Source organism: Scophthalmus maximus, chromosome 2 (assembly GCF_022379125.1).
Source record: "Scophthalmus maximus strain ysfricsl-2021 chromosome 2, ASM2237912v1, whole genome shotgun sequence".
Lineage (NCBI taxonomy): Eukaryota > Metazoa > Chordata > Actinopteri > Pleuronectiformes > Scophthalmidae > Scophthalmus > Scophthalmus maximus.
In genome coordinates, this window is record NC_061516.1 from 21249351 (window position 1) to 21271825 (window position 22475).

The 22475-nt window shown below is 45.7% G+C and overlaps 2 protein-coding genes across 4 annotated transcripts; one reads left to right on the plus strand and one right to left on the minus strand.

Moving 5' to 3' along the window:
* Positions 1-2206: 2206 nt before the first annotated feature.
* Positions 2207-7453, plus strand: f9b (coagulation factor IXb). The gene is made up of 8 exons (XM_035624814.2): positions 2207-2373; positions 3369-3541; positions 3634-3658; positions 3774-3887; positions 4007-4138; positions 5024-5469; positions 5714-5858; positions 6744-7453. The coding sequence occupies exons 1-8, from the start codon at positions 2286-2288 to the stop codon at positions 7301-7303; spliced, it is 1683 nt and encodes a 560-aa protein (XP_035480707.2). The 5' UTR covers positions 2207-2285; the 3' UTR covers positions 7304-7453.
* A 344-nt stretch (positions 7454-7797) lies between these two features.
* On the minus strand, positions 7798-21671 carry LOC118300432 (proto-oncogene DBL). 3 transcript variants are annotated; one of them, XM_035624812.2, is made up of 26 exons: positions 21451-21671; positions 20163-20297; positions 19398-19514; positions 18997-19146; positions 18739-18863; positions 18463-18577; positions 18226-18345; positions 17793-17984; positions 17076-17267; positions 16805-16985; positions 16441-16529; positions 16182-16282; positions 15934-16000; positions 15580-15695; positions 15370-15439; positions 15184-15276; positions 14909-15001; positions 14193-14318; positions 13079-13294; positions 12720-12812; positions 12438-12516; positions 12119-12164; positions 11219-11316; positions 10637-10749; positions 10397-10509; positions 7798-10243 (listed from the first exon to the last, which is right to left on the minus strand). In XM_035624812.2, exons 1-26 carry the CDS (start codon positions 21499-21501, stop codon positions 10162-10164), a joined length of 2973 nt encoding a protein of 990 aa, XP_035480705.2. In that variant the 5' UTR covers positions 21502-21671; the 3' UTR covers positions 7798-10161. The 3 variants fall into 3 exon arrangements, 2 of the variants coding, with proteins under 2 accessions (XP_035480705.2, XP_035480703.2); XM_035624810.2 differs by having other exon boundaries at positions 11219-11391; XR_004790084.2 differs by lacking the exon at positions 12119-12164 and having other exon boundaries at positions 11219-11391.
* Positions 21672-22475: the final 804 nt, after the last annotated feature.

The following is a 22475-nucleotide window of genomic DNA, read 5'->3' on the forward strand; positions in this document are numbered from 1 at the left end:
GGACAGACTCGGTCCTTAACACTCAGTGGTACATTTCTTCATTCGTTGATTGTCAAGTATAGTTTGAGAAGCATCAGTTTTCTTTTAATCCTCTTTCTTTTGGAAAGTCCAAAAAAATCACATCAAGTTAAGTAAAGACAGCTAAAGAGGTGATGAATTAAACTGCCCCCTGGAAGATGTCAATGTTAATTATCCTTCGTTCTATTTTTACATATGGCAAATGTTTGTCAGCGGTCCACTCCAAATTACTCCTTTGACACAGTGGGAACTCTGTGGCTGGAGCTACTTTAGAAAAAAACTCACAGCTCCTCAGGTAGGTCCTCTGCACGGCGAGCTGGTCTCAGGTCGCTGTGCACCACTCAGTGTTGTTGAGGGAACAGGAATGGCAGGGACACTGACCACACGAGTCACTCGCTGGTGGGAAGAGGAGAAAAACAATAGCTGTATGATTACACTGGGAAGGAGACATTTGTGTTCTGATTGATGAGAGGGTGACATGGACAATTAGGTTATGGACTTGATCCCGTGCAGGCCTGTGACCAGAGTCTCCACAAATTCTTTTTCTCCTCACCAGTTTCAAGTCCTGGGACGATGAATATTTGGATCAGGTAAACACTGTTGTAATCATCTCCACAGCCAAAGTTACTTCAGTTCAATTTCATTTGTATTGCGCCATATCACAACATACATTGTCTCAAGGCACTTTACATAGTGAGGTCAATATTACAATATTACAGGAAAAACCCAACAAATCCCACAATGAGCAAAGCACTTGGCGACGCGGAGAGAAAAAAAACTCCCTTTTAACACTTGAGATGCTTAAGTCTAATAACCAGCCATATGACAAGCATCTCACTAACATACTTTTCCTGGTTTTAACCCACTTTGCCCTGTCTTTCCCCGCAGCGCTTACATGTGACGCCCCTGACGTCAGTCCCCCCTCCTCCACTGCTGAACTGAACAGAAAGACGCGGCCCTGCGCGGACACTACTCAGCAGGAAGTGATTTAATCATAATTGGGGGAGGAGAACTTGTTAATCGTTGTCTTCCCCCTCGCTATATGTGTGTTCTGCCTGGGAGGATCTATATGTCTGCAAGGGGGATGAGTTGAACAGCTTGCATAATTTGCACTAAAAAGAGGGCTACAACCTCCGCTCACCCCTTTAGAAATCACCCTCCGCCTGAAAGTCTCCACAAGGCTGTTGTTGCCAAGGAGCTGCTGGCTCAAGGCCAGCTGACTCGGCTGTCAATCACAGAGATTTGTCCACAGCCGCTCCCTGCGTAACTCACACAGCCTTCAATACTCGAGCCAGAGTTTGGGCGGTCTTTGCTGTGGCGCTTAAATTGCCGGACCAACGGATGGGTTCTGATCATAGTATCACTATGTTATCTTCAGCTGCTGTGACTTTTGATCTGACGCGACCAGATTTTACACCCACATCTCTCCGATGAGATACACGGCGTTAGAGTTGAATACCCGGACCCGGCAAGACACTTAACCCTAACCTGCCCCTGGCAGCTGACTGCTGTGTGTTGCAGATAGAAGCATTCGTGGGTGAATAAGTGAATGTTGAATATTCTCATCGTTTTTAGTCCCGTCGTCTCTCTGACACTTAAAGGTCAGAGTTTGATTTATGTGAAGTCTGCGTGGGGTAAGGTTTGGACCAGCTATGTAGCTGTGAATGGTTAGGGGATATTAAATATCTTATTTCTATATGAAATATAGAAGTACAAACATGCCTGTGTGTGTTTTGACGTGTGTTAGTGTGTGTTTGTGTGTGTGTGTGTGTGTGTGTGTGTGTGAATTTACCCCATTTGAAACCACCACGTAAGCCATGGTGCAAAAGCTGCTTATCGGAAAAGAGTCATCATGGTAAACAACATGATTAACAGCTGGTAATGTCAACAAACACACACACACACACACACACACACACACACACACACACACACAACACTGTCTGTTGCTCAGTTTCAATCTGACATGACTGAATAAAATCAATCAATTCAACTCTGTCACTGTATACTTCTCTCTCTTTGTCATATTTACTCCTACACTTTTTCCCCTGTCCTCATTCTCTCACTCTCACTTTCACACGCACACACGCACACGCACACACACGGATGTTAACAAACACCCACACAGAAACGCACACACTCTGTGGCCTCTCAGGTGAGTAAACAGTGAGTTGTTGTACTTTGGAGCGCTGGATCAGTTGTTCCATCAGTGAGTTCAGGTTTTTGGCTCCTCTGTCAAAAGCCAACGGACGACTGACAGCAACAAGATGGCTGGGGTTTGTTTGCTGGCCCTCGCTGCCGGTTTGCTGCTGAAGGTGTGTGGACTGGCAGCTGAAATCACAGAGGAGAACACAGGTAAACAGCAGGGGGGCATGTATGGATTAAGGAGGCAGGAGGCAAGCAAAGGTCAGAGACGCAAAAAATATTGGAGGAGGGCTGGTGGTCCAGTGGTTGATCATCAGGCATGTAATCTGACCCTAAGTTAGACAACTAAGTTATACACAATCTGTAAACAATCTGATTGAATTATTAAACTCTCTTCCGGGCATGAAAGTTTGTAATTCCCTCTGTTGTGGAGAAAAGCAGATATGTTTGAATTATGTGGTGAAAACCAGATCTAAATAGTCATAAAAAAAAATGACTCGCAACATAACCCAGTTTCCTACTGTCCCGACATGATCAGCATGCTCCAAAAATGAATGTTGTTTTAATAAAAATTGACTTGCAGCTTTGTGGAAGGGGGCGGAGTGACATTGGGCTGGACGACCTCTGATGAAACATGTATCAATATTCTTAATGACTGAATGAATAGGTAAAGTCATGACGCAAATACACTGACTGAGGTTAAAGGGGCAGGTGCGCAATAAACAAGAACAGGAAGTTAGATGTTGCAGTCGGAGCTGGAGCAGGGGAATAAGCTCGTGGAGGCAGCCAAACCACTTTAAATCCCTGAGGCCAGGAAATTGCACTCCGTAACTCCAAATCTGACACAGATATGATTCGCATGTTCGTAGATGTAGTGGGACTTACACTTGCCCATCATAGCATTACCTCCTACGTCCTTAAATCTGCACGGAAAGTGCTCCCTGTAACTCAACAATGTGCCCGAGCATCGTCAAATGTAAGCATAATCCAGTGACTGTCTTTACATCCAAAGGTAAAAAAGCTAAACTAGACTGACTACTGTTGTAGTCCCTGTTTATATATGAAGTATTCATGTGTGCGGGGATCTATAGACTTTGAAAAGCCCAGCTATAGTTTTGTTTAATCGTAGATAACCTATATCCTTTGCTGGCAAAGGGGTCAGAGCTGTTGAAATGACTCCCTCTTTGTCCTCTTTGTCTTCATAGGGGCTGTGTTCGTGTCTCAGCAGGCGGCACACACGGTGCTGATTCGTCAGCGCAGGTACAACAGCGGCCATCTTGAAGAAATAATGCACAAGGACAATCTGGAGCGGGAGTGTAGAGAGGAGGTCTGCTCAATGGAGGAGGCCAGGGAGGTGTTTGAGAACAATGAGAAAACTGTACGTGCACACACAAATAATCCCTTCTCTCTGCTATAATAAGAGTGTGTATAACGGCTGAGCTCTGAGGTCTGTCATTGACGTTCTTTCAGATGGAATTCTGGGCCGGCTACATTGGTGCGTCAAGTGCATGACAAGTTTCCAATGGTTACACAGAATTCAGTGCGTACAATCACCTCTAAGCAGGCGTGTGTGTGGGTGTGTGTGTGTGTGTGTGTGTGTGTGTGTGTAGATGGTGACCAGTGCAACCCACCGCCCTGCCAGAATGGAGCTGAATGTCAAGATGGAATCGACTCTTACGTTTGCTGGTGCAAACCAAACTTCGGTGGCAAAAACTGTGAGATCGGTGAGTGAGACAGGCTCAAACACCACATCGCTGAAGCAAGCATCTTCGGTTCATTTTTGCTAAAATAATTTAGGGCAACACTCGAAAGAGTCTCATTCTATTTTCCCGCCTGTTTTCAGAGGTGACCAAGCAGTGTTCGGTCAACAATGGTGGATGCTCCCATTTCTGTGTGATGCAGGCGGAGCAACCGGTGTGCCGGTGTGCAACTGGCTATAAACTCGGCCCAGACAAGCGGAGCTGTGAAACAACAGGTAAAATAACTGTGACAAGTCAACACACACACACACTCACACACACACAGCCCCTAATTGCTTCCTAAACACAATGTGTTGTGCACATTACAGGGCATGCAGGATGAACACGTGCACATCTTTAATGCAGCACTGTGCCTTTTAAAAAAAAAGAGAAATTACACACGATCTGCATAAATGAAAACAATTCCCAGAACAATGAAACCACACACCGTGCAATATTTAAGTGCTAATTTACTGCCCGCGTCATCCATTGCACCGTAAACGTCCTCACCCACAGATTGACCAACCCGACCGTAAAAGTGCACGCTGACTCCTGAACAGCAGTGAGATAGAAAGCTGGAATCACCCCTCATCCCTTCGGTATCCATTAAGACCGACTCATAAACTGCCTGCTGCTGTTTACAGCTGTCAACCATAGAATAGGATTTACGATTATTACTGACGGCCTCGAATACGATACCACCAGAGCCACGCAGGAAAACCAACAAATAACTCAAGTGATACTTGAACAACAGCTTGAACCGAAAACGGGCAACCGTGCCTCTGATTACAGTTCACTCATAGTGTGTGACACCCAGCTCTAACCGTCCGCCTGAGCGCATCACATTGTTCAAGAGTCAGCTGGTGATGAATAGGCTCCGCACCAGCTGGCCTGACATTCAAAATTCAATTTGTATCCATCTCAATTCTTGAAATACATTCAGCGACGTGGAAAAAAAAAGACTGGAGTAAGAGGATTCAAGTAGCCAGTGGATTAATGATTAAAGTCTCAGCTGTAAAAAAAAAAAAAAAAAAACCCTGAAAAAATCAAAAAGATTTATAATGTCTAAGAGACAAAAACGTAATACGTCATCGTTTGTTTTGTCTCCATTTTCTTTGCAGGACTATTCAGCTGTGGTCAAGTGGACTTGTCCTCCACACCCGCCGCAAAGTTGGTCATAACCCCTCGGGCGTCAAACGGGACAAACGCCTCTGAGAGAAGCTTGGATTACAGTGACACCCTGCTGGACGACTACTTTGGTGACAACGCGACACAGTTGTATGATTACTTCGAACTCCCTATGAACGACTCGGACCCGTTCGACATGTCCGTGGCCCCGGCAGTGGACGTGCGTTCGGGGAGGTCAGATTCAAGCTCCTCTATGAATCTAGCCGAGGTCGCCAGGAACGGCATCGAGGCGACCGGTGTCGCCGAAACGCCCGCCGAGGAGGAGCAGCTGGACAGGTGGGCTTTCTTCCCCACGCTCCCCACCATCACGGCCAAAGACAACACTGACCAGAGGATTGTGGGAGGGGATGAGGCCACTCCTGGAGAGATACCATGGCAGGTAATGTTGGGATGCAAAATGGAGACACAGGGATACCAATTTTTTTCAGGGGAGAGGATTTTACCTTTAAGAGGAATCACAGCAGATCACAGCAGGCAAAACAGTGACGAGATGAGTTAGGGGAACATTCAGAAGGTTAAGAGGGAACAATGAGGCAGCATGTGTAAGAAACGAACACCAAAGCATATGCGTTCTTGTGTGTGTGTGTGTGTGTGTGTGTGTGTGTGTGTGTGTATGTTTGCAGGTGACCCTGATGTCCCCCTCAGAGGCCCTTGGGAGAGCGCAGCCCTTCTGTGGAGGATCTCTGCTCAGTGAATTATGGGTCGTCACTGCGGCCCACTGTCTGGCGAAGGCCGAAATCGCCAAGCAAGGTTTCTTCGTCAGAGCAGGTATAGGAAAAAAACTAAATCATTTCTAAGATGCTCACACTCTTGAATCTTTGGAAAGCAGAGAGCCTACATCATAAAAGAGTGTGAGTTTGTCATAATTATAAAACCCCAATAACTGCAAATAACGCTAAAAATGTATTTTCTGTTCTCCGCCCATTGATTGTTTGTGAGGCCATTGGTCGCAGTTCATTCATGAAAAAATAACATACTCACGTACATGACGTGGGTGATCGAACACTGAGCATTTAGCCTGTTGTTATCAAAGCTTTTTATCACCATGTGGTAATGCGGTTGCCAGCAGGGACAGGTTTGGAAGCCTCCTCTTTAATGGAGCATTATATGAAGTTGTAGTGGTTTTTCAATACAGCTTCCCAAAGGCATCACATTCATCAGCAAAACACCAGACGACAAATGTTGACTAAACCTGGATGACGTGTAAAGAATCGTGGGTTTGGTTGGTCTCTGTGTGCAACAGATGCACTTTTGATTAATTCCATGTATGAAGTCTTTCTTTTTTTCGGAATTGACTAAATTTCTCAAAATACTCAAATTTAATGAGAGCAAAGCTGCTTAGAAGGTGAAATAATTCAGAATCAACATTATGATTTGCAGATCTAAAAAAATGCAAAATCAAAAGTTTATATGATTTTAAAAAATTCACCTACATGAACCTACAATTGCTGACATTTGCTTTATTCTTAGATATAAAAAATAAAAGTGACGTTGATCACTGATGCACATTTTGCTATTTTTTGCTTCACGACCAATTCACTAGCTTTGTCGAATCTGTTTCTTTCAAAATGTTATTTTCTTGCTGCTTGAACCTTCACACACATTGTCTGGTGCAGAAAATAACATCACTGAAACGCTTATCTGTGCTTCCAGGTGAACATGATGTGATGAAGGATGAGGGTCCAGAGGAAGACCTCGTGGTGGCAGAGCAGCACATCCACCCCATGTACGATTATAAGAAGTCACCGTATAACCACGACATTGCACTGCTGAGACTCGCCAGACCAGTGGAACTGTCCAACCAACGGCGTCCGATCTGCCTCGGCCCCAAAGACTTCACAGAGAACATACTGAGGGAGTCCAGCGGCTCCTTGGTGAGTGGCTGGGGGCGGCGGAAGTTCCAGGGCCCCGAGGCCACCAGGCTTCAGAAAGTGGAGGTCCCCTATGTGGACCGCACCCAATGTAAACAGAGCAGCCGGTACCACATCACACGCTTTATGTTCTGTGCTGGCTTCGACACCACACAGAAGGACTCGTGCCAGGGGGACAGCGGGGGCCCGCACGCCACCAAATACAAAGGCACTTGGTTCCTGACAGGTATTGTCAGCTGGGGGGAGGAGTGCGCCAAGGATGGGAAGTATGGCATCTACACCCGGGTGTCACGCTACTACCCGTGGATCAGTCAGAAAACAGGGATTCGATTTAACAACTGACGAAAATAGAATCAGGCAAAGAATACAAGCTGCCGGTCAAGACAACCGAGCAATTTGCCTCGTTCGTCCACTGAGAAAGTGAAAGGTTTTCTTCAACTGAGACAAGTGCCAATGTTGATTTTTACTTTCTAATAAAGACCAGTCAAACTATCGGAGTGTTTGCACGTCTCTGTTTAAATATTGCAAGAATAAATTGCCTCAAAGCTCTTCGCACACCTTTTGATATTCTCGGGTTGAAGTTACAGTTACATGATGTCAAGGAACTCCATGAAGGTAAGGTCATATCAACTTTGGCAAGGCAACAAGTTGCCCGCACACTGAGGCAAGGCCAAAACTATGTACCCTCCCTCTTGTTCAGCTCCTTCTAATATGTCACCCTGTCGTATAAACAACAATACACATGCATGAGTTTACATGAGAGGAATTTCTCTGCTTAGGCCTCTTTCACAACAGACATGTTTAACTGTCATAGCCAGAAAAGCACGAGTCGAATTAACACTAACCCATTCAATGATCCACACAGTGGCAGAGCCATGGAACTATCAAATACATCACAGTCCTCACTATTATTAATAAGGCATAAACTGTCCCACCCCAATGGATGCAACAAAACTAACAGCAGGGTTGGGGGCACATGTCGTCATAGTCGCGAGAGAAACGTCTCATCAGGCAACGTTAGTAAAATAAATCTGTGTCGCTGAAGTACAGGCGTGTACGGTCTTCAACCCTATGACGCTCTTAAGCCTGCTACGACCCAAACTACATGAAGCGGGAAAGAAATCACATCAGTCAGTTTGATTCAAACCAAATTATCCTGTGCTTATATTTTTTGAAAATAATCATATACATTGTGCGTTATTATACGGGCTTTCACGATGATTCAGGATATCAAGAAAGTGCAACATGAGCCACAGCAGCAAACAGGTCCTGTTGAAAAAAACATATTACAGCTTGACTGGACAAACCCAATAACACGTTATGATGTTACAGAAGAAAATATTTGACTCGTTATTGAGTCTCATACAACTGACCTTATTTTGACTGTCCAGCACGCAGCGTGTGCTGACTTTGACGCTCCCACTGTGGAATGAACCTTTGTTCAGTGTTAAAGTGAGTTTTAGGGTTAACAAATGTCACCAGCAGGATTAGATTGAAATAGTCCAAAGATGAAGCAACTTCTAAAATTTAGATTTCTATGTATTTACAATTTACTGACTCCAAAAGCCGTCAGTAACCTAAGCAATTACACTGGATTATCCTGGCCTCAGCACACATAGTGGTAAAGAAGCAGTGTTTTCATCAATAATTTCCATACTTAGTTTGAAAGATTTTTAACTCTTAAAAAAATCTAATTTAAAAGTTTTTTTTTCCCATTAATTCAGCTACCCAAATTTAATATAAACAATTCATTGTGTAATCCACAGTGCAACTGTAACAGTTCAGTTGGTAATTCTATCTCTACACTACTCTTACACTACAGTTACTACTTAAATAGCAGTATAAATATCAGGGGGGCATTTGCAGTGGTTTGTCCATGCAGAGCAGAAACGTAACGCTTGCCTCATCCCATGGCAACAGTGGTGATCACAGCTGCGGAAGAAGATGATGAGTTTTTGATGGGCACCAATCGAAAGTCACTAAAAAAGCCCCAAAAAACATTAAGCAATTAAAATAACTCTTTTGGAAAAACCTGCAGAGTTCACCAACCTCTGACGCAGCAGTGACGACGGCCAATGTATTAGTCTCCCTGTCGCCTGCATGAGCACCGCAGTGCTTCCCTCAGACCCTGAATGCTCATCTTAAAGGCCTGAGGCACAGTGCATCGCTATTTTTTTCACCTGACACATTTTCACTTGTCATAGCAGGAGAAGGACATGTGCATTCTGATGACAATGACAATGTCTCTGGACGCACTGTTTACATTTCCCACTGAGCCATAAGGCAAGTCAAAACCCAACGGAATTACTAATTTTTCTTTTCCTGCCACGACATATTTAAACACCAGGCTGGAAACATATTCACAGAGGGTATGCGGTGACATTTCCACATTCACCGACATCACTGAGTGGCACAACAAAAATGCTGCAACATCTGTAACATCGTTACTTTTCCCAAGATGTGTTTCCATTTTCTTCTCTTTCTTGTTCCATGTGAACACACCTGGCAGATGTTGAAATGTTTGCTTCTGCCACAAAGAGGTGGAGTATCCGCTGTGATTTCTGAGCACAGTGACATCGCATGCAAACCATCTAGCGATGTTGTTGGCTGTGTTGGACATTAAGACAAATCAAATTCCTTCAAAATAATGAAACGACGAAGTGAAAGCTATTTTCCATAAAGGAGATTGTTGCTGTGTACAAAATAAAGCCGCAATGATTAGTTGAACTGTTTGGCACATGAACAGTGATGATATGTCGATAGGCATATTCATGATTTCTATGATAATTCATAGGAAAATAGAAACGATGTAACAATAAAGTCAATCCTGTATGTATGAATAAAAGCCTCCTCTTCAATGGCTTCAGTCCAGTTCATATAGATGTTTATGCCGGGGGGAAAAAGTGAGGTCCCATTAATGTCCTTTGCTCTGTCACAGTCTTATGAGGTGAGTGAACACGGACGTTTGAAATGTAAAGTTTTTTTGGCTGATGTTGTGCTTCAATCTCATGATGAATGTCTCAGCATAGTCAGATGTTAAGGGGATATGTGAGCGTGTGTGTGTGTGTGTCTGTGTGTGTATGTGTGAGTGTGAGTGTGTGTGTGTAGGGAGAGAGGGAGGGAGGGAGGGAGCCAAATAAGTGACACAAGCGGTTGGAGAATGGACACAGGCGTCATCTGTCCTCTGTTCTGATTGGCTCTCAGCAGGTCTCTCCCAAAATCCTGTGCAGGTCTTCAGGCAGAACACGCCCCTCTTCACAGCGACTTACATTCCTCACCATCCTGTAATCACACATCACAACACAGTGTCAAAAAGGTCACCATTTATCATCTAACTTATCCTCATTTAATTCTTTTCCTCTTTTTTTTTATCTCCTGGCTTGTTTGCATCTGAATTTTGAAGTGACTGTAGGCATCATTTCTGACACAATTTACCACATTCCTGACGAGTCCTCATGAAGCAGCTGGATGACATCACCACTGTTAAATATGATGTCATCTGTGCTGGCCATGCTGCTCTCTACCATGACTCTATACCTCCCTGCCACCTGAAACAGAAAGTGAAGAGAAGAGTGAACATTTCAATCATTTTCCAAATGCATAACAGTCCTAAATCTATATAGACAGATGCATATGATTTTTTTTTTTTTTGCCATAACAGTAACAAAAGCTCACCAGTGGAGCAGGCTGATCCTCCTCCTCTGAGTCTGATAGGTTGGAGAGGTCAGTCGCGGCCCAGTCCTCCAGGCCTTCGCAGATCGCAACTGAGTGGGCAGGGACAGGCCAACCTACAGGTCACAGACAGACAGCTGGAATCTTTTTTAACCACTATGCCAAAAAACTACTTTAGCTCACGCATAAAGTTGCTACTCGAGTCCAAACACAGACCAAGAAAAGTGAACCCATCGCTGTACTTCTCAGATAGCTGAACTGGCTTAGTTCCAGTTTGTCAGAGAATAGATGTGAAAATACTGTTGCATGAATCTCTTCGGTTGAGGATCAAAATGAATATCTGACCCCGATGCTCCACAGTTCTTAAGGTGGAGGGCTTCTTACTGTTCCCACTACTACAAACACTACAGTTAGTGATTGTGCACCACATGGGCTATTGGACTTGCATTGACTTTGACCACCTGTATATCTTTGACTGAACTATCATGAAACATCTTGCCCTCCTATCCTGTTTTTATCAAAAGCAAGTGTAGCAAATACACAAAGACAACATCTGCTTTGTTTGAATCCGTCACAACGACTCACTGCGTCGAGGTGAGTGAACCACGGGCTCAGAGTGGGCAGGGCTGGTGTGTGCTGACTCCTCCCCCCGGTGCCTGTGGGAGTGGCTTGTTGCAGAGGAGCTGTGAGGAACAGGGAGACACGCTGAGCAGCCTCCCACCGACGCTCCGCCCCACGACACACACATCTCTGATGCACTATAGACAGCATCACCGCGGGACCAAGACATGACCACGACAAACAAAACGAAAAAAACAACAACAACAACAACAACAACAACATCCACGGTGTCACAAAACGAGCTCATCCACATTCTGTAAGTCAATACAGCATTCCATCAAGTTCACAGTCACATATATTTCAGCGTCTCATTTCAAAGGACGATTGAGTTTATAGCACGCACACACATCAATTTGATCAGAGATCGCTGCAATATATGGAAATGTTATTATGGGGTTGCAGTAATTTTCACACAAACCAGGCTTTCATTAAACAGCATTATTTAAAAATCCAGTGTTTTTCAACCTGCTTTAAGTAGTAGATGGGTAATCTTCGTTTTCTCAAGGGTAATGACAAATAAAAGATAATACAGAGCCATACGCACAAACTGCACTACTAGAAACTCAATTTACTTTAACAACCTGTGTGCAGATAACCATGATGCTTTGTCATTTAAAAAAAATAAATAAGAAAGGGTGGCATGTGGGTGAAATTGAGGACTTACTTGACAATCAAATCATTTTAGAAATTGAATTTCCATCATGAAAATTACAGCTGATAGAAACATTTTCCTTCAATTAATTTCAGTATTTTTTTTTTTCCAATAAAGGCTACAAGCGAGTCTGCCCAGTCTCACGACCACACGCCAGGAGGCCACAGGCTGACACGGAGCATGACAGACAGAGGTCATGCAGAGAGCTTCACCTGTCGGAAACTGGGTTGCCTGAGAGCGATAGAGGATGAGCCTCGTCTGAGAAAAGAGAAGGGACGGATGAAATTTAAGGAAATCAAAATACACAAACCACTGACGGGATTTCACCGAAAACGTCCGCGGTTTTCCCAAAGTGAAAAAGAGCAAAGGGCATAAGATGACAAGGAAAGAGGTTAAAGACAGATCCTCAGTTCTGTACTTCCCCTAATAAACATACGAGAGCCGAACCCAACTTAGTTCCCCAAAATAAAAAGCAGGAATTGAAAAACAACAACATAGAGGTAGAAAGTAAATCGTAACAAGAACAGAGACCTTGACACAGTTTCTGCTGGTTGGTGAGAATCTTTCGGATCTCCGTCAGCCAGGCAACTTTGACCTCCACTGTGGGAGCCTAGAGACACACACACACACACACACACACACACACACACACACACACACACACACACACACACACACACACACACACACACACACACACACACACACACACACACACACACACACACACACACACACAGGTTCAGACATGTACGACTTAAACTGGGTAGAGAAGATTACATTTTTTTCAATTGAGGGCAGAAGATCAGGTACCTGAACTATGTACACTACTTCTCTGCCATTGTACCAGATCTCGAATTTCTTCAAATCACCTTTCACATTTTCTGTGATTCCCACCGCACTCATCTGCAGAAAGAAGGAACAGTCATTCATTGAACTGTAGCCTGACATCGTCACTGACTCGGTTATTTTTATTAGAAACCAACCAAGGGTCACAGACAATAATAGGCAGATCAGTTCAGTGCAGCCTCCAAAATGAGCAGCTAAGTCAGACGTGAATCCAAACCGGGAAAGGCATCATAAAGGGAGGATTTATTGCGCGGCTTTGGATAAGCCTAGCGTCGAATGTAGTTTGGTGCACCTAACAAAGGGAGTGTAGTGTGTATTGTTACTCTGAGGCAGGATTTGAAGCTGTAGAAGGGCGTCCGGTCGTGGTTGTCCTCGTCTCTGCGCTTGCAGAAGAGCAGGGCGTGGTCGTAGAGGAAGAGATGCCTCTGCATGGGTTTGAACCGGGCCAGCTCTTTCATCCTCACCGCTGCCCTCTTATGGCTGATCCACACGCTGAAGCCTCCCTGCAGCACCACGCGGCCCAGCTGGCTGAGGTCGCCCTGGGACCGGGACAGGTGGACAGAGACGAGAGGAACTCAGGCAAACGGAATTGTCAAGCAGACTAAAAATAAGGAATCTAAGAAAAACAATCACTGCAGAGTGATTTTTAAGATACTCAAAGTAGTGCTTGCACAAGACACATTGCGTTAACAACCCTTTCACCATCAACATGATTGTTGATATTTGTGATGCGCTATTATTCACCCGACGCTATTGATTTGCAATGAAATATACCGATGTGTTTCAAGACTGTAGCTTCGGTCAATGAGGAATTACACAGAGTTGTGGTTATTAGCAACTGAAGATGCTTTTATGAAAGTTGTGATGCAGATTGTGGATTGATATGTGTTTATGCAAAACACTTCTAGAAAGACACAAAGCAAAAAACAAAAGCAAAAAGATGAATCAAGACGTCTCTAAGGACAAAGAAGAATTTTACAACAACAATCAACAATCTCCCTATTGGAGAAAGTAATATCAGTAAATTTCTTGTGAAATGAATAATAATCATAAAAGTTTTAGTGAATGTTCCCTCAGTTCAGTGTCATCCCAGTAAACACTAAATGAAGTGGAATTATGCCAAGTTCATAAAACTTCTGATTCACTTCATAGTTTTCAGTTTGTGCCTGAGGAAACAGAAAAGAAAAGCAAATGGGAAATAAAATATTGCATATTGAGAAACAGAACAAAAAAAACAACTATTCTTCCACCTGCGATGGTTAAAAAGAGACATATATTTTTACAGGTAATAACGTCCCTTTGTCGCTGCACTCGTTACAATGCAGTCAAGGGTTTCGATTGGACCATTTTGTATTAAAGCATACTGACGTGTGCATCTGGCATCCAGAAACATGATCATCCACTGTCTCACTTATTGATTTATTGACGCGCTGGCACCTGATATCCAGTGATGGCTATCTGATGCATGGAGTCGTTGACGGACTTCAGCAGCTCCAGCATGGAGTCCAGAGCGTCCTGCAGCTCGCAGCGGTACCGCTCCTCCGCACGGTGCCTCAGCAGCTCCTGCACAGCGACAGAGATACGGGTTAGCTCCGCGTTTTTCAGTTGATCTAATCTACGGCCGTTTGTCTGGATGTCGACCAGCGTGAAGGTTTAATCGACCGCCTGCCCTGCGCGTCTGCAACTCAGGAAAAATGGCGTCGATTTGTCTTTGAGCCTGTTTTGTGACCACATGCGTGGATTTCTGCGTCTGTGTCTTGTCCTTATTGTTGCTGTTGCTGTCGACATCTCTTTGTCCGTTCATCCATCTGCATTCACTTTTCCTAAAAACAATCCAATTTCTGAACAGACTGACCGACCTCACTACTTGTTTTTGGACAATTTGAAATCTTTTAAACTAATTATTAAAAGCCGTTGACAGAGGCCAGGCCAAGAGATGCAGGCTCGGCGAGCTCAGGAACATCTTTTGTGAACATGCTCCCTACCTCTTTTTGGGGATTTTTAAAAAATGTTTTCCTACCAATCCTGATGCCGACAAAGATGTGAGGATTTTCCGAAATGGTGGACGCGTAATCTCAGGACAATTCAAAGCAATTCATGTCATCGCGTGAGGCGCTTTTCTGCGTCAGCGACTGGTTGCAGATGTACAGAACCTTGAGTAGCAGCTGGTACTTGGCGAGGCGTTGGACTGGTTTCAGGAGGTAAGAGTCCAAGCCCAGCTTGTGCTCCAGCTTCTTCTGGCACTCCTGCCGAGACAGAGCGAGAGCAAGAGAGCGAGAGAGAGAGAGAGAGAGAGACATTATTGACAGATTTTTCAATGCTTGTCATAATTGGACAATCATAAATGATGATCACAAGCAACAGACTCGTTCCAGCTCGAATCCATTTGATCCTGCACTTTCATGTGAAACGCACAGTTTGTAACTACCTGAAAGAAGGGGGAGTCCGAGCACTGTCTCCACAGCAGCTCGGAGCGAGACTTGTTTTGGCAGTAGCGCTCGTACACCTGGAACTTCTCCTTCTGCTCAAACACGCACAAATGTACACTTAGGTGTGTTACGTCATATCACTTTGCGTTACAGTCTTTAGGTTTCGTCTCGCGTTTCTTTCTCACCCGATGTAGGAAGCAAGCCCCCACCCTCTCTGGCGTCTCCAGGCAACTCTGCAGATCCTCGAGGAAGATCCTGGAGAAAAAACATTCAAGAGGAAAATTGGATTGTTGTTGGGACACAAGTCTGCACCAGCTTGTGAGCTTGTGAGCGTGTGTGTGTGTGTGTGTGTGTGTGTGTGTGTGTGTGTGTGTGCGTGCGTGCATGTGTCTTGCCTGCTGTGGAACTGGTAAATCTCTGGCATGTTACCAAACAGAACGTCCTTCTGGCTGCGCAGAGCGGAGGGAAGAAGATGAGACATGGATGGGTCCTCCATTTCTGCCCTGTAGCCCTGATTAGAGGAGTGGAGAGGAGAGGAGAGGAGAGGAGAGGAGAGAGGAATTCATAATAACAGGGACAGAAATAAGAAGACAACACGTCTGATGTTTTTCATCTCTTTTGTCCATCTGCTGGACTAGCAAATTATTATTTCTGGTTTTATTCCATCTCTCCCGATATGCCCTGATGCTCTGCACTGTAAACTGACAAAAAAATATGACGTATAACAATCTAAGACAAACTGTACTCACCAGAAGGACAGAGAGCAGCTCGTCCACATAGACCCTCTCTGTCGCTATCAGCTCCTTCATAATATGCCTACAAAGAGTGAGAGTGAGAGAAGAAAATGCAAAGCTCAAAATAACATTGATATTAATATAATAACATATCAAATACTAACCCATAAAGCTGTGCACCAAAACATAATCAGTGCAAGACTAGAGTCAGAGGTCAAGCTTGAGGTCGGGGGTCAGTTGAGACATGTGAGAAGGTGACTTACCTGGTGACCTGCTCTGGATTGTCTTCCACCTCTGAATCTGTTTCAGGATTACTGCCGTACAGACAGCTGCGGTTGCCTTGGTAATCATGCATCACCTCGATCTGACGAAACACATGAAACAAGAAAGCAGAAAATCTACTGTATTTATTGTACTTTTTTTAAAAACTTTGTACATGGTTTATCAAAGGTTCGTCACCACACAGTAGAAATCACTCACACACACACACACACACACACACACACACAGACACACACACACCTTGCGTTGGCTGTTGTTCCTCCTCGCAGCTCTTTTACCAGGAAGAAGGTCAAAGGAAAACTTGGAGTTCAGGACGTTTAAGTCTACACCTGCAGAGAGTTTGACAGAGCAAAGGAAAAAAAGCAGAAAGAGACGGCACATGAGATTTTTAAAAAATGCCGTGGGTATTTCCATGGAAAAATGTTTTACACACCAGATGCCCAGGAAAATGGGATGAGACCATTTTGCATTTCCCTTGATTAAATCCTGCTTCTAATGTCCGAACCTTCGGGAAATGTCTTAAAACTGGACTGAAAACTGAGTGTGACTTATTTTCACGAGCGGACCAACGTGATGAACAGAGGGCAGTTGGAGAGGCTCGTACCATGCTTGGGGGAGAAGAGGGGTGACTTGCAGCGCTGCCAGGTCTGGTCCGGTTCGGGCCTCGGTGCCACCAGCTGGATGGGTCTGACCTGCACATCCGCCAGCTTCCTCAGACACCGCTCTCTGTTCCTGATCATGGACTGCACCGAGTTCAGCTTCTCTGTTACCATGGAAATGTGAGACTAGAAGGTAGAAAGGAGTGAAAGTGGAGGTGGGTTGTCGGTCATCTGTGTGTGTGTGTGTGTGTGTGTGTGTCAGTAGCGATAGGTCACCTGCAGCTGTGGGGTTAGTGTGGCTTCGAACTCCAGGCTCAGAGTGTCCTGGCTGTTTTTCAGTGCGGATGGCGCCCTCTCCTGGTGAATGCTCAGGTACTGCAGCGCCTCCTGAGCTCCCTCTCTAGTTTGGAACCTGTCCACCATCTGACTCGCCAGCAGATAGGCTCCCTCATCACACCAACGCAGCGCCTGCACACACACACACACACACACACACACACACACACACACACACACACACACACACACACACACACACACACACACACACACACACACACACACACACACACACACACACACACACACACACACACACACACACAGAAAGACACAACACACGAAATTACACACTGCTCTTTCTGAGACATTATATGCTTTAACGGAACATTATGAATATTTCATTTAACTTTGAATGAAACAAAGAAGAAAGAAAATATCCACTGGAGGAACTTTGCTCATTGGAGGTGTTTGATCAATAGTAGTCTTTGATTCTAAATTTAAAATCTAAATAAAGTGGAACAGACAGAGTTTGGTGGCATTGTACACCTGCATATTTGAGAAATTTATTTTTCTTTAATATTATTTATTCACACAAAGCTTACAAGTACAAGTCTCTGTGTGTGTGTGTGTGTGTGTGTGTGTGTGTGTGTGTGTGTGTGTGTGTGTGTGTGTGTGTGTGTGTTCGCTTGTGCGTCAGAGAGCCTCTCTTACGTCTTCCAGGCGGTGCAGCAGGTCTCGTGCTCGAGTGAGCGAGGCCCGCTTGGTGCGTATGGCGGCAGTGATGATGTCGCAGTGATGTCGCAGCTCGTTGCAGTGCTGGACGATGAGCGCCAGGGCGTAGTGGTGGTTGGCGGCCAACTGGTGGCCGTGCAGGATCACCACCTGGGCACGAGCCATCTCCTCCTGAACCACAAACACCGAACCCACAGTAACTTTAATTTTGTCTGCTCAATCCTACTCATCGTCAAAATGCTTGGGTGCGACCACTTTCCAGATGTGCTGAGAGATACCAGCATGTGTGTGTGTGTGTGTGTGTCTGTGTGTGTGTGTGTGTGTGTGTGTGTGTGTGTGTGTGTGTGTGTGTGAAAAGTGTGAACAAATGATCTGACATGTCGACCATGTGCATGCTGTTGTGTGTGTTGACCTGAGCATGTTTGTCCAGCGTCTCCAGGTCTTTCAGTAGTTGTTCTGTTTCAACCAACGTGGTCCCCACAGAGGCAATCCCCTTCTCCATGGCAGAGAGCCGCTCCATCACCTCGTCCATCTACACACACACACACACACACACACACACACACAGAGTTTATCGTCACAGCAGCGCAACACAGCGTCAGAACTGACACAATTTAGGGAAGACGGAGACAAATACCAGTCACCGTACCTGCTGGAAACTTATTTCATATTGCAGCAGCTGCGTGTACTGCTGCAGCTTCAGGTGGTGTTTCTCGAAGAAGCCGTCAAACGCCTCCTCCATGTCCCTGAGCTGAGTCAGGAGCCTAAAACACACATGCGCACAAGCGCATTGGCATCGAACTGATTATATGTCTTGTCGAGCCACTCATCTATATTCATTCACTACCGTATGTATTCATTGGAAGACTTGTTGTGCCCAATTAGTTTCCCTGAGGAAGAATAAAAGAGTTCACTTGGACTGCACCTCTGAACAGTGGCCATATCTGCCTGTATTTCCCTCTCCTCCTCCGCGTCTCTCTTGGAGGCCTTGACAGTGTCCAGGTTGGACAGCAGCAGGCGTCCTTCCTTCAGCACACTGCGGATGTCCTCCTGAAACACAGACACGACACACCGCCACCAAAGAGAAAATCAAAACGTGCCACCACACACACAAAGCCAGGGAACGACATGGCAAGCAAACGAGCGGCGGAGGGTGAGAGGGAAAGACCGAAGAGTGACAAACCTTCATCTGCCGGTATCGGTGCGTGTGTGAGTGCAGCAGGAACTCGACGGCATTAGCTTCATCTGGAATGTCGGTCTCAGACAGTTCCGATCCAAAGCCCTGCAGCAGCTGGGCGATCTCCTTCACTGTCACCGCAAAGGTCTCAATGGACTGCAGTCCCACAAAATCACACACACATGAAACTCTATTGAATATCTATAACTCTCTAACTGACTTAAGAAGAGCAAGGGAATTATATCAAGAACGAATTCTCTCATTGACATATCACGGATCTACCAAGTCAATCTTGTCAGTTTGATATCGGCTGTCGTTTAACTTGCAGTTGCGAAGACCAGAGGTGTGAGGTGAGCATCTGGCGCTAACGTAGCCTGAGCCCACAGTGGAGCGTCACAAGTGCGTACCGTGCGGAGGACGACCCAGTCACTTTGGCAATACTCCACTTTCGCAGTGAAGTCCGACGTCAGGTGGTTTTCGTCGATGTAGCGCAGAAGTTCGCCAACAGAACGCAGCATCACCACCTAGGACCAGGGACAAACCCCACAGCCAGTGCTGTGCTGTGATTGACATTGTGACCTCTGCAGTCTGCCCCTTCATCGGTGAACACGCTGAGCATGTTTTATCATTAGTAACATAACTATATTTATAACTCATGTAGCCTCAGTTGAGAGAAAGAAAACTTCAGTGATATAAAGACATGAACTTTAAAATGGTTGCTTACTAAAAATGTAAATTAACAGTGTTGTAAGTTTTATCACTTACATGTATCTGCTGTATTTGTGTGAATAAACAGTGATTTAACATTTTTTTACCACCCTGAATTGTTCTGTAACAATATTTTCAGTCATCATTAGTGGCACAGATTTAGATTTTTCTACAGACACGTACCAGTTTTCTTGTATTTTAGATAGCTGGCAGTTTTATACTCTATTAAATCTACAAAATGAGATGTCGGACTTGTAACTGAGCTGGGCGCTGCGCACAGGGACACCATGCACGTGGGGATAACGACAGACAACGCGTGAGACAAAAAGGAAAATGAAAAGGCTATTGAGAACCTGGACGCCAGAGAGTTAACAACTAAAGAAATCGACTCTCAAAGAAGGGAAGAGAAGAATGTGTGTATAGTGCAGAGCAGAGACTGGATTGTAATATCAGGAAACACAAACCGGCATCTTTAGCAGGAAGTCATCCTGGCTGAAGCGAAAGCCCAGGTCAGTGCCCGAGGACGGACTGGGGGCAGAGCCTAACAAGCTGCCGGGCTGGAGCACCAACACCAAATGCAGGTTGCCCGGAAATGAGGTCTGAAATAGGAAGAGAGTCATTTCATTTGTGTTAATTATCGCTGTAATATCCTTAGATGCCGAATGGAATGAAACAGGGGGACAGGAGTGTGGGAACGAAGGAGAGGTCCCAGTACTTGTCCTGACATTAATGATGCCAGCCTGACATTGTGGATGTTCCCCTCACTGCATCCCCGGACTATAGCAGAAGTGTACGGACTGGGTGGGATGAGAGGTCGGTCAGCCGGACGTGTGGACAGCTGACTGGTGTCGAGTCCGTGCAGTGGAGCAGAGCTCAACACAGCATCAGCATCTCTCTGTGTCAGTCTGGGGAGCCTCTGGGTCTCCACAGCACTTGAGTCGGCCCCTTCAGACGGATTCTGCTCTGCTGTCACTCCTCCGTCCTTATCAACTGTCCTGCTTCACCTTTTTCCTTCCTTTTTTTTTTTTTTTTGCCAACCATGGGAAACAGCTTTTTTTGTATTGCTACAATCACAACTGATGGCAAAGGGACACTGACTTTTCAGACACTGCTGAAACTGAGGCCAAATACATACACAACTTCCTCCCCCACTCACCTGCATTTTAGCCTCTAGAAAAGTAATAGGCGTTGGAAATATCATTCCACGTTTTCACGACGAACCTTTCCCCTCACTCGCGTAGCAGCCGTGATGGATGTTGTTGGGCGACTGCAGTCTCGTTTCCGCATGATTCGCATTCCACAACTACATTTGTGGGTATTTGAGACGTGGTCGATTACATGGAGCTGCACAACTTGAACACACTGCAGTTGCAGTGCCACAGCTCATACGGTCCACTGCTGTTCTGCCATTGCAGTTGCAGTCCAAACACACACGCGCACGCGCACACACACACACACACACACACACACACACACACACACGTTTGTCATTGGCCTGTCCTGGTCCACTACCCAGACTCTCAACATCTGAATCTGACCATGCAGGCTGTGCACCGAGAGCCATGTTTAATATCTGTTCCTGCAGCTGCCCTGAGAACACACATCCCAGCCTCTGTCGCAGTCCTGAAGTGTGTAAGGAGCAGCTCGTCTACCTCTCCTCATCTCTCTGCTGCAGTATCCCCGCTGCACTGTTTGGAGCCTCCCACCTCCCATCATCCTCATCCTCCTCATCCTCCCACCGGCGGAGCTTACCGCGGCCCGGCGCAGACGGGGGAACCCCCGCAGCGGGTTGGACTCGGCCATGGCTTTTTTGGCGTCTCCCGGCTCAGCGCCGGTTCTTCCCCGGGTCCGGAAAGTCTGCGGCGGGACGTGGTGTCGGGAGCGAGCAGCCGCGGCGACGGCACGGGTAACCGACACTGCGGAGTCCGGGCGGGCCGAGCGGCGCGCTCAGTGCGCACCTCAGCTGAGGCACTCGTGCTCAGGACCAGGAGGATGGGGAGTGTTCCACTCACCTGACGTCAAAGCCCGACCAGGTGGACCGCGCCAAAGGCACAAAAAGGTCCACGCTGTCATAGGTGAAGTCACCAGGATATAGGCGATGTTCGGATTATATGATAGGTGATTTTATAATTATTGTTTCTAGGACAATAATCACCCTGTTATCAAATATGAAAAGTTAACTGGTGCTCGAGTTTCTGGACTTGAAAATGACTTCTTTTTTTTTGCCCCTATGGTTTAATTTTGACGTAGGCATTAACTATAAAACAAGAGATAGAAAGTCGTGAGTAGTTGACTGGATCCACTAGGTGGCGCCAGAAACGCAGGAGGTGGCGAGGCGTCACCTCCGTCTCACCTTTGTCCTGGGCCAGATTAACAAATGAGTGAGAGCCTTTGTGCAGACTAAATATTGTTGGCTCCCTTGTTGACACACCGCCAACAACATCCAACCCTCTCTGCCTCCAGGCGGCCACCAAACGAAGAGAGAGCAGATCATGTAAAAGCTTCATAATCGTACACTTTCAGACTTATGCGCAACGCAGGACCGTATTTTCTGTGCATGAAATTAGCATGTGGTAATTCTATTTCAATTCAACCGTAAGAATATGGACCATAATAACAGAGGTCTTTAAACAAGCACCGTTTTCAGTGCAGGGATATAAGAATATAAGGAACAATTAGAATACCCAGAGGTGCTGCAACGCCGAGCAGGCGATTTACCTGGGGCCCCTGAGCTTAGAAGGGCCCCTCGAGAACAGTGCATTAGTCTACAGCGATGA

Coding starts and splice junctions, on each gene's coding strand:
- f9b (XM_035624814.2), top strand. CDS start 2,286: ATGGCTGGGGTTTGTTTGCTGGCCCTCGCTGCCGGTTTGCTGCTGAAG. Junction 2,374..3,368: donor AATCACAGAGGAGAACACAG/GTAAACAGCAGG, acceptor TTGTCTTCATAG/GGGCTGTGTTCGTGTCTCAG. Junction 4,139..5,023: donor GCGGAGCTGTGAAACAACAG/GTAAAATAACTG, acceptor TTTTCTTTGCAG/GACTATTCAGCTGTGGTCAA.
- LOC118300432 (XM_035624810.2), bottom strand. CDS start 21,501: ATGGCCGAGTCCAACCCGCTGCGGGGGTTCCCCCGTCTGCGCCGGGCC. Junction 18,864..18,996: donor ACCGATACCGGCAGATGAAG/GTTTGTCACTCT, acceptor TCTGTGTTTCAG/GAGGACATCCGCAGTGTGCT. Junction 14,319..14,908: donor AGTACCAGCTGCTACTCAAG/GTTCTGTACATC, acceptor GTCGCTGTGCAG/GAGCTGCTGAGGCACCGTGC.